The sequence below is a fragment of the Nomascus leucogenys genome, chromosome 15 (assembly GCF_006542625.1).
Source record: "Nomascus leucogenys isolate Asia chromosome 15, Asia_NLE_v1, whole genome shotgun sequence".
NCBI classification, from domain to species: domain Eukaryota; kingdom Metazoa; phylum Chordata; class Mammalia; order Primates; family Hylobatidae; genus Nomascus; species Nomascus leucogenys.
The window spans coordinates 47,185,410-47,201,190 of NC_044395.1; the positions used below are offsets into that span (position 1 = coordinate 47,185,410).

The following is a 15,781-nucleotide window of genomic DNA, read 5'->3' on the forward strand; positions in this document are numbered from 1 at the left end:
ATAAACAAGCCTTAGTGCTGACTGAGAGCACAACTCGTTCCTGACTCAGACAAGAATTGGTTGAAGGATAGGGCCAAGCTTAGTCTACAGCTGGAGGTTAGGTGGCTAAAATTTCAGAACAAGTTGGGAAGTAGCCACTTTCTGGAGATAGATTAAGCGCAGGTGATTCTCCATCTAGTGCCTTTGAGAGCCATTTTCTTTCTTTGTTACCCCATCCTGCATTCAGCTGCCATACATCTTTTCAGACTCTTTAGTTTTTAGGTTTGAGGGATTTTTGTTGTTTATTTGGTTTTTTTTTTTTTTTTATTTTTAGGCAGAAATTGTCAGTCGACAAAGTAGCCTGAAGTCCTTCCTTTGTTAAAAATCTTATATTAAATGTATCCATTCGTAATGGTTATTGGAGTATAATTTTGTTGGCATGATTATTTCATGGGGACTCCTTGCCAAAGAATTTTTATCCTTGCAGACTTTAAATTAATTAATTTGTAAGGCCTCGACTGAATCATTCAGAATTCCAAGAGATAAACATCAAATTGGTTTTTTTCAAACAATATTGCTTTTATTTTAACATGAGATGGCATTAAATAATAATTACAAATTGTTGTAAGTGGGATTGAGTTCTTGATTTGGCTCTCAGCTTGAACATTACTGGTATATGGAAATGATGCTGATTTTTGTGCATTGACTTTATATACTGAAACTACTGAAGTCATTTATCAGTTCTCTTGGCAGAGTAGGTTTTTCTAGGTATAGAAGCAAATCATCAGCAAAGAGAGATAGTATGACTTCTTTTCTTATTTGGATGCCTTTCCTTTCTTTCTCCTACTTGATTGCTCTGGCTAGGACTTCCAGTGCTATGTTGAACAAGAGTGGTGAGAGTGGGCGTCCTTGTCTTGTTCTAGTTCTCAAGGGAAATACATCCATCTTTTGCCAATTCAGGATCGTGTTGGTTGTGGGTTTGTCATAGATGGCTCTTATTATTTTGAGATATGTTCCTTATATGCCTAGTTGATTGAGGGTTTTTACCGTAAAGCGATGTTGGATTTTATCGAAAACTTTTTCTGCGTCTATTGAGATGAAAATAGGTTATTTGTGTTTATTTATGTTTACGTGCAAAAACAGAAAACTAAACATTGGGTACACATAGACATGAAGATGGAAACAATAGACACTGAGGAATACAAGATGTGGGAGGGAAAGGGGCAGAGATTGAAAAAATTACTTACCTGTATTGAATGCTGCTGTACACTGTAGAGTACAGTATTGGTTGTTTAAGCTCATGATCATGTGTCTGGCTGGAAGCTGTGGCAGCTGCCCAGCATCATGAGAGAATATTGTATCAAATACCACTAGTGCAGGAAAAGGTCAAAATTCAAAATTTTAAGTACAGTCCCTATTGAATACATATTGCTTTCACTCCATCATAAAGTCAAAAAATTTTAAATTGAACCATCCTAAGCTGGAGACCCTCTGTAAAATCACCACCTGCACTAGCTCACTCCTTATCCTCCTTACCTGCTCTATCAGCAACATCAGTAGCTCCTGGGGGAATGGTGGAAACTACAAATGCTCAGACTTCTGAGTCAGCAGGTCTCGGGGTAGGGCCTAGAATTTTAACAAGCCCTACAGGAAATTCTGATACACAGTAAAATTTGAAAGCCATCAAGGAACAACCATCGTGGGCTTTTTAAACTCACTCCTTTTGTTTGTTATTTCTATTGATATGATTATCTCAGACTAGAATGGTCTAAAACTGCAATACCATCCTCTCCTGAGGAATAGTTTTTCACACTCACTTTTTTCCTACATGAAGAGAGAACCGTTAGATAATTGTCCTGGAACCTTTTTTTTTGTTTTTACCTTTATATAATACCCTTCACCAAAATAATTGGTAATTGTAAAGATTATTATCTGATTATTAACAAACTAAGCTTTGGAGTTAGAATGAATTTAGTAAAAGTCATGCCCCCTTAATATAAGTGTGACCTTAAGAAAATTATTTAACCTTTTTGAGTTTTAGTTCCCAGTGCAATAAAATAGGCATTATACTTTCCTATGAAAGTTGTTGTGTGGCTTAACAGTGAAGGTATACATAGAACATTCAGTACCAACCTTGGACTAAATGTTCAGTGAAAAGTATCCATTGTTAATATAGCTTATTTTAGGTTTCTGAGGTAAGAGTCTCAGGCATGTCTTGAAAAAGAAAAAAATTTTGGACACTGAGTTTTACTCTGTCACCCAGGCAGGAGTGCAGTGGTATGATCATAGCTCACTGCAGTCTCAACCTCCTGGACTCAAGCTATCCTCCTGCCTCAGCCTCCCTAGTACCTGGGATTACAAGCATGTGCCACTGTGCCCAGCTAATACTTAAGACAAGGATCTCATTTTGTTGCTCAGGCTGGGCTCAAAATTCTGGCCCTAAGCAATCCTCCTGCCTCAGCCTCCCAAAGTGCTGGGATTACAGGTGTGAGCCACTGCACCAGACCCTTGAAATTTTTTATTAATTAAAAGAACTTTTTAAAGTGACAGATGATCAGAGAAGATTTTAAAAGGCAAATATTTTTCAAAAATTTACACTTACATGAACATTAAGTGTTGTAAATCACAAACCTTTACTTTTAATAATAATATTTATTATATTATTCTTAAATATCTAATATTTATCAGGTTCTCACTATGTTCAGACACCATGTTAAAAGCTTTAACAAGGATATTCACATTCAGCCACATAAAACAGAAATGTAGCTTGAAACTCATTAACCTTAATAAAAGATTTAAGTCAGTTTTTTAAAATATAAATAAATTCTCATTTCAAAGGAAAAACTTAAATGTCAAAAAATGTTTATATACTTTTAAGGGGGTCAGGGAAGAAGATATCTCTTATTCTTAGAATTATCTTAGATCCACAATCCTTCATAAAGGATCTTTTCATTAGTCATCAACTGAAATTTAAAAATACATGAAGTTGATTTCATCTCTACTGTGTTATAGCAAGTCTTTAAAGAGTTGCCTTTAATTTCTACAATCTGGTTATATATATTATGATAATAGCAACATAACATTCTTTTAAAGAACATGTACTATGATAGGGAGAAAGTCACTGCTCATAAATGAAAGGCAGTGTATTTCACACATTAATCAGATTAAATACATAAAAAAAGTGATTTAAGCAGTTTCCATTTCCATCTCCCTCAAAAAACTAGAAGTAATCAAATACTAGTAATTTTATCTTCTTATTTTTTCCAAGAAAAGCAAAATTTTCTCTCTCCTGGTACAAAAAAAAAAAAAAAAAAAAAAAAAAAAAAAAAAAAAAAAAAAACATTTCAAATGAAAAACAACTGATTCTCTAAGGGCCTTAAAACCAAATTCCCACCTACATTTCCCAGTTCATACTGGACTTAGCCCATTTCTTGCATCAATACTGGGCCTCCCAGAAGGCCTGTCAGTATACTGTAGGCACTCGTTGATGCCGTTAACAAAATGTATTTCTAATATTTGTGTGGCCCTCTATAATTCTTAGCATTCTTTTTTTCTGTAGCATCCCATCTTATTGACCCTTTTAAAGATGAAAGAAATCCAGTTTAGAGAGGACAAATTACTTTTCTGGAATCCCAGCCTTAGTAAATGACTAGAACGCTGAGTTCTAGTCGTCCTGTCCAAAGTTATTTCAAAACACCAAAGAGTAGCTTTGTGGGGAGTGGGGAGGGTGTGTGTGTGGGTGTGTAGCTCAGAAAGCAGACGAGTAGGAAGGAGGAGGCAGTGGCCAAAATATAGTCACACAGCCAAAACAGATGCAGGGAGTCTGAGAAATGTAGTATTTTGGCTGGACTTTTTGCTTCCCTGAATAAAATTAATTGTCTGTTCCTAAGAAAGAATGGGAGGATGAATATTATATGGACAATTAGCATTTCTATTGCAGTTAAGAAGGATTTCTCTATGCTCTCTCTCTCTCTCTGTCTCACACACACACACTTGAATATATAAACATAAGCAGAGTACTTAGAGCTTCAGAGCTTCCCTTATGATTGTCCTTTACAGCTAAAGAACTATCAGTTCGGAAGTAAAGTTCTATACTTATGAACAACCAGGACAAGAGGGAGGGACAGTGTTAGATTCTTTTCCTTACTCCTATTATTTTTCTGTTCACATAGTAAATGTTTAAATAAGTATTTCCAGTACTGATCTAGCCATTGAAAAAATGTTTATTGAATTTAGACACAGTAAAGCAATTGTTACTTTAATTTAGTCATATATAGTAATCTAATATGATCAGAGCTTTAACTTGTCCATAGCTACCTGGCATGATCATATTTACATTACCCTATACTTTTAATTAATGGTTCCCTCAAAAAAGGCACACTTAGAAACAGATGTATTTGTTTTAATCTTGATACTTCATAAACAACATTTGCTACTCCTTTAGGCTAATCACTATGAGAAGCCATGAAATAAGGCCTGACCCATCACGAAACCTAGAGATTGCATTCAGCAAGTTTGCTATATGGTACAGAAAATTAATTTCACTGATTTTCATTTTTTTCCCACCTTTTTCTGACTGCTCTACAGGCTGTATATTGATGGTCCTTTTGGAAGTCCATTTGAGGAATCACTGAACTATGAGGTCAGCCTCTGCGTGGCTGCAGGCATTGGAGTAACTCCATTTGCATCAATACTCAACACCCTGTTGTATGTCATTTTGATCTATTTTGTTAATCCAAATAGAGAACTGCCAATATTTCTGATATCTCTCTTTTTAGTGTAAAACAATTCCTTATTGAATTATTCTACTTGTTGATCAAGGACCTCCATTTACTGATTGATGAGGGGAATAATTCAGTGATTCTCAACATGTGGTCTGTGGCTCCTAGCATATTCTCTTGTAGAAAGATGTCATATCACAGTTATGAATTCCTCCATCCTTTTCCTCTGTTAAAAGTCATTCGCCTCCATCCTTCATTTTCTATGTCCTCATCAGCAGTAAGTGGTTCTACTCATTCATTCAGTCAACAAATATTTTTGAGCACCCATGTGCCAATAGGTCTTACAGGTATTGGGAAGACAGCAATGAATGAAAACAGAGTCCCTGCCCTTGAAAAGCTTACATTCAAATGGGGCAGGTAAAAAAGAAAGCAATGAGAAATATAAATAAAATTATTTCAGAAAATATTAGAATTATGACAAAAGGTAGACATTAATGGATATGGAAATAAAGGGCTGGGTTTATTGTTGAAGTATGGTCAGGCTTTTCTGAGATGACAACTGAACACATCATTCCTTCATTTATTACTTAGCAAATTTACAACAGACTAAAGAAAGTAACTTCAAAGGTGAAATTGTGGCCGGGCACATTGGCTCACACCTGTAATCCCAGCACTTTGGGAGGCCGAGGTGGGTGGATCGCTTGAGGCCAGGAGTTCAAGACCAGCCTGGTCAATATGGTGAAACCCTGTCTTTACTAACAATGCAAAAATCAACCAGGCGTGGTTGTGCCTGCCTGTAATCCCAGCTACTCCAGAGGCTGAGGCACGAGAATCTCTTGAACCTGGGAGGTGGAGGTTGCAGTGAGGGGAGATGGTGCCACTGCACTCCAGCCTGGGTGACAGAGCGAGACTCTGCCAAAAAAAAAAAAAAAAAAAAGGTGAAATTGTCTGACCAGGAAATACTAAACTAAAACTTATTTAGTTTCAGGATTATAAGCAAAAGTTAATTGATTTATATTCTTATGAAAACACAAAGCAAAATGAAAGTAGAAAGTTATTCTCAAATCTATTCCATTTACTTTTTTTTTGCAGAACCAAAAAAGCAATAATAAATTTAAGTGATGTGTTTGAATGATATTTTATTTCAGTTTTAAATACTAGATGTAAATTTGGTACTTTCTGGAGGTTCTTACAAAAATGATCATGTTCTAAGCCAGAAATAGTTTGTTTCTGACAACATATTACAAGTTATTTGGATACCTAATGTTATGAAAAAGGAAGATCATTTTCTTAACCTCAAGCCTACTTTATAAATGGGGATCCAAACTTGGAATTATGAGTTGCTGGAATGCATTACATCGTACATGATTGTGAAATCTCTTTCTTTAATGATTTTTAAGAGGGGGTAAACAACCAAGTTTCTGGAATGGTTTTGGCTCATTTTGCCAAAAAGCCAGGGCAAGACTAAATGACCTTTGGAGCCCTACTCAGTCTGTGATAGAATTCACTGGAAGTTGAAAACTTGTTTTGTTCTGAGATGCAGATCCCAATATTATTCTGGTCCAGTTCAGTTATGGCCTTCAACTGGAAATGGATGATATGCACACTTGTGAATATTATTCACACTTAAATTCATTGAACACTTAAACGCCTAAATTCATGAAGTATGTCATATCCTTGAGTCAGTATATTGCATATTAAATTCATTTAGGTCTCGTGGTAAGTGCTGTATCAGATGCTAGAATGTAAATGACTGATTTTTCTATTGGTTGCTTACTAATGAAAAGCAAACTTTCAAAAATATAGGAATTCCTTAATATTTGTGTTTGCCATCCTAATCACTATCATGTTATTTTAATTTTAAAGGGATGACTGGAAACCATACAAGCTTAGAAGACTATACTTTATTTGGGTATGCAGAGATATCCAGTCCTTCCGTTGGTTTGCGGACTTACTCTGTATGTTGCATAAAAAGGTAACATTAGGGTTGGTTCTAGTTTTGCAATTTTTCAAATTAAAAATAGTTATATCTTTTATATTACAAAATCAATAAATGCTTGCCATAGAATAAACCATAGAAATTATGCAGAGAAGTAGCAAGGAAAGAAATAAGTCTCTTAAACATAAAAATCAGAGATAATATCTGTTAGCAATTAGGCACACATCTTTTCAGATATGGATATTTGTGAGTACGCATATATATCTAATATATTTTAACATAGAAACATTCATTTCTATGTTTTAACATAGTGTGTTTCACATAGAAATATATGCCTGTGGCTAAAGGTGATGAGGGAAGACAATGGAGGGAGATACCAGAAGGCACCTGCTGTAACACCTTCCATCCTTTGTTCTGATAGCACTTACCCTTGATTGCCATCTTCAATACTGCAAATCATCAGACTTTTTGGTATACAATACAAATCTCAACAATCCCAAATTCTGTGTTTTATTTTTTGCAGAGATAAAGCAGGAATCTTTTCCTATCCTACCTGTAACATTTGACCTATTTATCTTTATTCACATTATACAAGTGATACACATGTGCATCCTTGCTATAAATATTTCAAACAATTCTGATAAAGTAAAATCCTCTCTTACTACCTTCCCTACCTAATCTATGTAAATAGAGGTAACTCTTAAGTGTTCTATAAATTATATCATACTATTTATATTGTTTATGCAAATTCCTTTATTAATTGATTACTATGTCTTGACTATTTTTTGGTATTAGTGCATATAGAACTACCTCATTGTTTTTCCCAGTGCCAACAATTAGAGATGATAGACCTACCTGATTCTTTTAGAGTATTTCATTGTATAGATATATCTAGTTTACTGAACAATTCTTTAATGTTAGATACTTCTTTATTACAAAGAATGCTGAAATGGATATCGTTATATATACCTCTTTGTGCATGTATTCACTCATTAAGTCAGTCATTCTATCATTCAGTGTATATTTATTAACTGCTTACTATCAATCTGAAACTATTCTAGGATCTGGAAACTCATCAGGTGGCAAAATAAAACCAAGTTTCTGATCTCATGTGGTTTACATTCTAAGGGGGCAAGATAGACAACAACCAATAAATACATCGAGCGTCAGGTTCTGAGATTCGGGTTAGGACAAAGAAGGAAGGGAAAGTAGGAGTAAAGCAGCATAAACAGTAGAGAGTGTGCTAATTTATATTGCATGTTCAGGAACAACCATCAAACAAAATGCTATAATGCCATTTGAGCAGACTTGACTGAAGTGAATGAGCAGACTAGACACATATTTTGGAGAAAAAAAATCAAGATAGAGAAACCTAACTTCATAGGCAAGGGCTCTGAGGCAGCAGTATGCTTGGTGTCCTGAAAGAAGAGAAAGGAGAACTATGTGGATGAAGCAGAGTAAGCAAGAGAAAGGATAGTAGGAGAGGCAATTAGAGAGGTAGTGTCCGTGCTTTTCTGGGAGGAGGTAGGTTACGTAAGTCCTCCAGACTTTATGCAAAATAAATAAATAAAAATAAATAAAAAGATTGGTTCTGGGTATGTACCTAGAAGAATTAAAAGCAGGGAATTGGACAGGTATTTGTATGCCAATGCCCATAGAAGCATTATTCACAATAGCCAAAGGATGGAAACAACCCAAATATGCATCAATAGATGAGTGGTTAGACAAATATACATGTACAATGTAATACTATTCAGCCTTAAAAAGGAAGGAAATTATGACACATACTACATGGATGAACTTTGAAGACATAATGCTAAATGAAATAAGCGAGACACAAAAGCACAAATATATTATGCTGTCACTTATAGGACGTCCCTAGAGTAGTTTAATTTGCAGAGGCAGGAAGTAGAATAGTCTCTACATATGCATCCTTGCTAAAAATGTTTCAAACAATTCAGATACAGTAAAATCCTCTCAGGTTGCCAAAGCCTTTGGGGAGGGGGAAATGAGGGGTTGATGTTCCATATTTTTTTCTAGACTATTTATTTTTGCAGGTATATTTTTGCCTCGTGCATTTTTGTACAAGAGAAACCAGAGCCCATTGCTGAATAAGCGGAAGGCAGGAACAGGAAAAAGCGTCTATTTGTTTTGTTTTATATTTGCTAGCATGCATAAATTAAATCACGATTGTCTTTTTTTCTCAAGAAAATCATGTTCTTGATGAGTAAACTGGTACAATTTTGAGACTCTTAAGGAATAAAATAAGGAGTATTCCAGAAGGACTAATATTTGTGTAGCATTTAGCATGCTAAATTTTATATCTATAAAGATAACAGAAAATTATTCCCTACCACTACCACCATCAGACCTAATTCATACCAAGAGGCCAGATTATTAACGTTACAATCTGCTATATATATTTGTGTGTATGTATGTGTGTGTGTATTCATTTTCTTATAGATATTGACTATGATAAGCTGGGTTGTGCTAAATTCTAGAATCACATATGTTAGAATAGGAGAAAATCTGAGTATACCCACAGAATTGCAATAAGTCTATTCCTTTTTCTGTCCTCTCAGTTTTGGCAAGAGAACAGACCTGACTATGTCAACATCCAGCTATATCTCAGTCAGACAGATGGGATACAGGTATGTGGTTGATGTTATTGTAAATTAAACAAGCCTCTTGATAATAGATTTACTGTAGGAGCTGCAGTGGAAGAAAATTCCTGCAGGTGGTTCGAACAGAAGTTTCCTAGAGGAAGGCCTCCTTTGGAATATGTCCAGAAAAGTCATAGCTTGTCCTTGAAGTAAACCATATTATGCCTTCCATTTGTCCTTCTCACAGGAAGCTGGGGCAGACTCAAAAGGTCTGACCTTTGAGGCTGCCCCTCCCCTCTTCACTTATCGCCTCAAGTTCTTCTAAAATTCAGACTACACATGAATAGCCATGTGATTTCTTTTTATTGAGGGAATGTTTTATGTGGAGAGAGAAGATGAGTTCATATTCAATTAAGCTTATTTCTAGACAAAGAAAACTAAAAATAATGATAGCCATCATGCATTATTTATTTACTGTTCTAGGAACTGTGCTAATAATTTCACATATATTAGTTTATGTAATTAAAACAGCCAAGCAGTAAATGTTATTCCCATTTTGCAAGTGATGAAACTAATATTTGAAGACAACATTGAAGAGCTGGATTGGTGTATAAATCTAGGCATGAATGCATTCGCAAATTTTATTTTGGTACTTTTTGTCACACATTTTCACAATACTTCGAATACAAAATTTGAATGTTTGTCAGTTACCTCAAAACTAATCTAACTCTAAGTTTTCCAGTCATATTTCTACCCTACTTGGTGTGTAAAAAGTATTTCATTTTACCCGTCTCACGAAGTAAGTCAATATCACTTTTCCTCCTGGTATTGCGATAATTAAGGTATGAAGCATAATTTGCATTTGGTTCTCAGTTTGCGTGCCTGGGACTCAGATACTTCCTCCTTTCTCCGCAGTTCACTCTGACTCTTCACATTGATTTAGATCTAATGCTCTGTTAATTGCAAACAGGAGCCCATTCACAGCCATTTGTTGATAGACCCAATTTTGGAGTTCTGCTGTCTTGAGCTGTCTTGTCTAGGATCACTTCCCCAAATTTACGATAACAATTTGTAGTATTTTACTTATATAATGAGCCAAATATGACAACTGTATTTGTGGTGCCAAAATACTTCAATGAAGTCTATGTGCTGAGCCTTTTTGAGATTGACCAATTAGAATTCATTCTTTGTCTTACATTGCAGTTCTTTAAAGATGAAACAACTAACTGAAGTCTAAGAAAATTAGCCATTTGTCAGAATGGCATTCAAGGAGATTAGTTCTAACAATTAGTTCTAACAATGAATTCATTTAAAAATCAAATTTTTGTAACTTTTTACCAGAATAGATTTTGTTTGTTTAAAAGCATACAAATGGAATTCAAGGAGATAATGGATTTTAAAAGAAAGGAGAAAAGAAATGATATTTTGAAATAATCGTACATAATAGGTTGCCATTTGATACTTACATTCTTTATATCACAGCAATTTGGTGGGAAGCTGCAGCACCAGCAGAAACGATGCTAGAGAACTAGGTTACTCAACTAAATCTCGAATAATGTAGTGCTTTCTTTTTGGCAGAAGATAATTGGAGAAAAATATCATGCACTGAATTCAAGACTGTTTATTGGACGTCCTCGGTGGAAACTTTTGTTTGATGAAATAGCAAAATATAACAGAGGGTAAGTCCTATACCTCAAAAATTTGATATGTGGCTAATAAATTAATTAAAATATTTTCAAATAATTACATGAAGTTTAAAAATGAATTGGCAATGAGTTTACAAATGACAAATTCACTGAAACACTCTTTCACTATCAAAGGAAGAAGTAAGGCAGGCATCGTCCTACATTTTTGTAATTCCAAATAATTAAAGTTTGGCTTAGAAATAGTCTATAATGTATGTATGAACTAAACTCTCCTATCTGATTATAAATTTGTATAGGCCTATATTAAAAATGGGGTATTCGTTCCCACAGCATATATCAGGTAATCCTAGGAAAAGTTTTCAAAATCATGTTTGCAAACAAAGAACTTTACAATTAGTTCTAACAACAATGTCATTTAAAAATCACATTTTTTTATACCTTTTTTTACCAGAATGAATATGTTTTTTGTTTGTTTGTTTGTTTTTAAAAAAACCTTCTGCATTGGAATATGCAGTCTTTAAACCTAGAATATTTCCAAAAATATTATTTAGAAACTATAATTTTATAAAGAATCTTGTTCTTATAGACTATGTGTCTATGATCTGAAGAAATTACCAAGAAGGAAAGCTTTCATTTTAGGGCACAGACCAGCCAGCCCATTTGTCTTTTGTAAATTTATCATAGTGCAGTGCACTGATCTATAAGAATTCTAAGAAGATTTTGAAAACTATATAACCACTCACATATTTTTAGGTTTACATCTAAATAGTTTCATCATAAATTTACATAGTTGTAAAAGATGTGATTTCTAACATATTGCAGATATTGACATTTTGTAATTAACATAATTTCTTTAAACATATCCACTGGAATATAAATATAGCTAGATGATATTGTCATTTATTACAAAAATACATAAACTCTTCTTTTAGCAGTTGGATGTTTTACATCATTCTTTTTCTTTCATTTGTGTTGTATTTCTGTCCCATTAACCCATATAATTTTATCAAAATTCAATTTATTTGTACATTTGAACTAATCATATTTTTATTGCTAACCTAATCCTAATCATACTTCTGCAAAAAGAATGAACATAAATTAAATATTTCATTTTAAAATTTCCTGTAATCATAAGACTCTAGTGTTAATTTTTACTTCTGGCTTGAGTTATCATTACAATTACTTTATATAGTTGAACACTTCATCATTTTTAAAATATATTTTTATAAACATCAAAAGGATATTTGATTATAAATGCACAGGCCAGCTTATTAAATGGATATATTTTAAAAAATCCAATTTAGGAAATCATGGATGAATATTATTTATTGAAGAAATCACTGATTCAAGATGATCCCTATCTCTACCTTCAAAGATTTTGTTTTAGAAATTACAGAATGGAGCCTGGGAAGCAAAATTTATGAAGGAATAACATTACCCATGTGATTCAGATTACAGTCATGTTTAAAACACTTTTGTAGTATTACCCTTCCCTTGATGAAGTAGTTTTGGGATGAAGATGTAAGCATGATTTACAAAGCAGAACTTTTTTGTAATATTCAGAGTTGAAATTTAGAAAAAAATGATTTCAACCCACTTTTGGCTATCTTCCTTTCCCATCTTTCTCCAGTCTCACCCATCTTAGATGTGATAATCTTGTCATACTCATCTGTCTCTTGCTATGCATTGCAGACATGTTCCTCTTTAGTGCCATTTATTGACTTCTGACAAGAAGTTTTTTGTTGATTTTCACTGTATATTGCTGAAAACTGATAGGTTCTTTGGCTGAATTCAGAAACCAAATTCCTGAAGAGCAGATTATTTACAGGGAAATAGATTGAGGCTGTTGGTTCCTACAGTTAGTTCTCAAGAAGTCTCATTTGTTAGGCTGTTTGTGTTTTAGAGCGATTTGTGTGTGTGCGTATATTTAGCAGTTTGTTCTTTTTCTGGAAAAAATGGAAAACTGGTTTAAGAAGAGCAAATGTGCACCATCTGCTGTTGACATTTTGTACAATACTTTGACTTTCTGTATTGATTCTCAGGCAGGTACCTGAAATGTGTTAACATTTTTTGAAGGATTTTTATGTAGCATACTTAGGAAAAGAATGGATCAACATTCTTCAGGTCTCATTAACTGGACAAAGGAACTGTGTAAATGGATGGTTTCATTTGTGATGTAGCATTTTGATTAACCTCATGCACATAAATTGCTGAAAACATATAGAGGTAACAGTAGGGAAGATAGGCATATAAGTTAAGCTTTTAAAATATCATATGTTGGGCAACACTTTTTCACTTTCAGAAAGTGATTACTTATTAAACCAGTAGGCATTAGGTTAGTATACTATGTAGAATATGAATTTAAATTGCATTAAACACTCCTGGCCCAGAGGTAATGATTGGTAACTCTTCGTTATGTATTCTTACAGAAGCTTTTGTAAGTTTGTGTGAGAGTATGTGTGCGTACTTATGAAAGTATATGTAAACATATGTTTGTATGTGTGTGTGTGTGTGAATATATTTAAAATCGAAACCTTAGTTTTTTAACAAAAATTGAATCTATGACAAGTAATTCTTCAGCTTACTTTGTTGTTTTTGTTTTATTTTTTTCTTGGCTTTGCTGGGAAGAACCAACTAACTTTTTAATGATGTGCTTCTTTTGATCACGGACAATTTCTGTGTAATTGTACCTCAAAGTATTCTAGAGTATGAATAACATGACTGTTACTACCCCAATTATTTATATTTGGATTACTTATATTTCTTTACAGTTAAAAATAGTGCTGTGGTAATTATCTTTGTACATACTTTCTCATGTGAGAGTATTGCAGTAGATTAAGATCTTTGAGTTCGAATTGCTGGCTCAACAGGTATACACATTTGGGTACTGCTCTACCAAAACTAAAAGTCAGAATTAATTTACTTTCCACGTGTGTGTGACAGTCATTCCTTTCTTTTGCTGCTTTTTTTAAATTCAGAAATTGAATTATATGATGGTATTATATGATCATGGAAAGTGAAGGAGCTTTGGGAGTCAACCTGCCTTCATTTTTATTTTACAAATGAAGAAGCTAGGACCTCAAAATATAATGATTTAGCAAAAGCTGTGGTTAATGAGCCAGAATGCAGATATGAACACAAATCTCCTGACTGCAAGTTCATTGTGCTTTGCAGCAGGGCATAGTCAGCTTGTCACAGATAAAGAGTGGCAATCTTATTTTACCATGTTCCCCTTAGATGGGAGGTAGGCAGGTGCTGCAGGAAACTCCCATGTTTATTATGAATGCTGTAGCAGAATGTTAACTGTAACACTAAAAGAATTAATAACTAATTTTTTTGAAGTAGAGATATTCTAAATATTACATTGTAAACCATTTAGTATTTAATAAACTATTAGAAAATTATTTATTAGGTCTAACCCAAACTTCGTTTCCTATTGTTTGTAATTAAAATGTATATCCTATTTTGAGCTGTGAAGTTTATGCATGATGCAAAGAGAGAAAGAAAAGTTGAACTTTATTTGGCTTTTTGAGTAGAGAATTACTACTCTGGGATTGGGTGAAATGTTTGAGATTATATCTTTATTTTACTGCCTTGTAGTGTTTTCAAACAATACAAATTAAGAATAACTAGGTTTAGTCTCACATTTACTCCTGTGACCCTGAGTCAAGTGACTCAGTTCTCCTGGATCTGTAATACAACGAGTGAATAAACTCTCCGGAGCGATTAAGTTCTCATTATGTAAGATTCTGCACTTACAAATCTACATGAAAAAGCAAGTATGAACATTTATAGAACTAGTTTCTAATGTCTACCCCCAAACCACATTTTCTTCTTAGTACCCAAATCTACCTCCACCCATTCCATCAAAGGCTATGTAGACAGCTCTCCAGATAATTGTTGGATTGCGGCACTCTAATGCAAATCTATGCAAATGAATTGCAAAGATTCCTTGTAGAATTTGAAAAAGAAAAAAAAAAGTAAGATTTCATTAAGTTAGTGAGAGTGACATGAGGGAATCCTCAAATCACACACACACAAAAAGGATATCAGAGAGTTAAGCTAGTTAATAATTGCAAAAGAAAATGTTAAAGAAACACAAAAATCATAATATCCTGTGTGATTTAAAAATAATGATTTTTATTATTATTTATTTTATAATTAATACTTGATTTTATTATCAAGTATTTAAGAAGTGCCTTTAGGAAATCTGAAAAACTTGCCAAACTACTCTATAATTGCCCTGTCAAAGCCAAGCAAGCCCATAATGGTATCCTGTTGCCGTAATATGGTGTTGACAGAAAGTTTATACAAAGAAACAAAATGACTCCGTTCTCTTTTCATTTTAATGGAAGCTACATTATGTTTCAGTAGTAATTTAAATTTTATTAAGTATAACATCATTTATTTTCATATATTTTTATTTCTTTTGCTCACTTTGGGTTTAATTAGCTTTTTTAAATTTTTACTAGTTTCTTTAAATGGAAACATAGGTCATTGATTTCAGACTGTTTTTCTTAATAAAAGTGTTTAATGCTATACGTTTTCCTCTAAACACCACTTTTGCTAAATCTTATACATTTTGATTTGTTTTCATTTTCATCTCGTTCAAATATTTTTTATTTTTTATGTTTTTTCTTTGACCCGTGGGTTATTTAAAAATGTTGTTTAATTTCCAAAAATGCGGAAATTTTCCAGGTATCTTTTTGTTCTTAATTTCTAGTTCAATTGGGATTTGATCTAAAAATGAACTACTTGTGATTCTAATCCCTTAAAATGTATTGACACCTGTTTTATTGCCCAGAATATGTTCAATCTTGGTGAATGTTCCATATGTACTTAAAAAGAATTTGTATTCCATTATTGTTAGATAGAACATTCTACAAATGTCAA

General features: G+C 33.6%; 1 protein-coding gene across 6 annotated transcripts in view; it reads left to right on the top strand.

Annotated features, from left to right (window-relative positions):
• The window catches only part of NOX4 (NADPH oxidase 4), a 175,299-nt gene that overhangs the window by 154,856 nt on the left and 4,662 nt on the right, over positions 1-15,781 (top strand). For 4 of the 6 annotated variants that reach the window (XM_030828912.1, XM_003254496.3, XM_003254499.4 and 1 more), the window contains 4 exons: positions 4,567-4,686; positions 6,567-6,675; positions 9,222-9,290; positions 10,821-10,921. In XM_030828912.1, the coding sequence (XP_030684772.1) occupies positions 4,567-4,686; positions 6,567-6,675; positions 9,222-9,290; positions 10,821-10,921 (399 nt within the window). The remainder of the gene's footprint in view (positions 1-4,566; positions 4,687-6,566; positions 6,676-9,221; positions 9,291-10,820; positions 10,922-15,781) is intronic. The other 2 variants (XM_030828913.1, XM_003254497.4) reach the window with 1 other exon arrangement.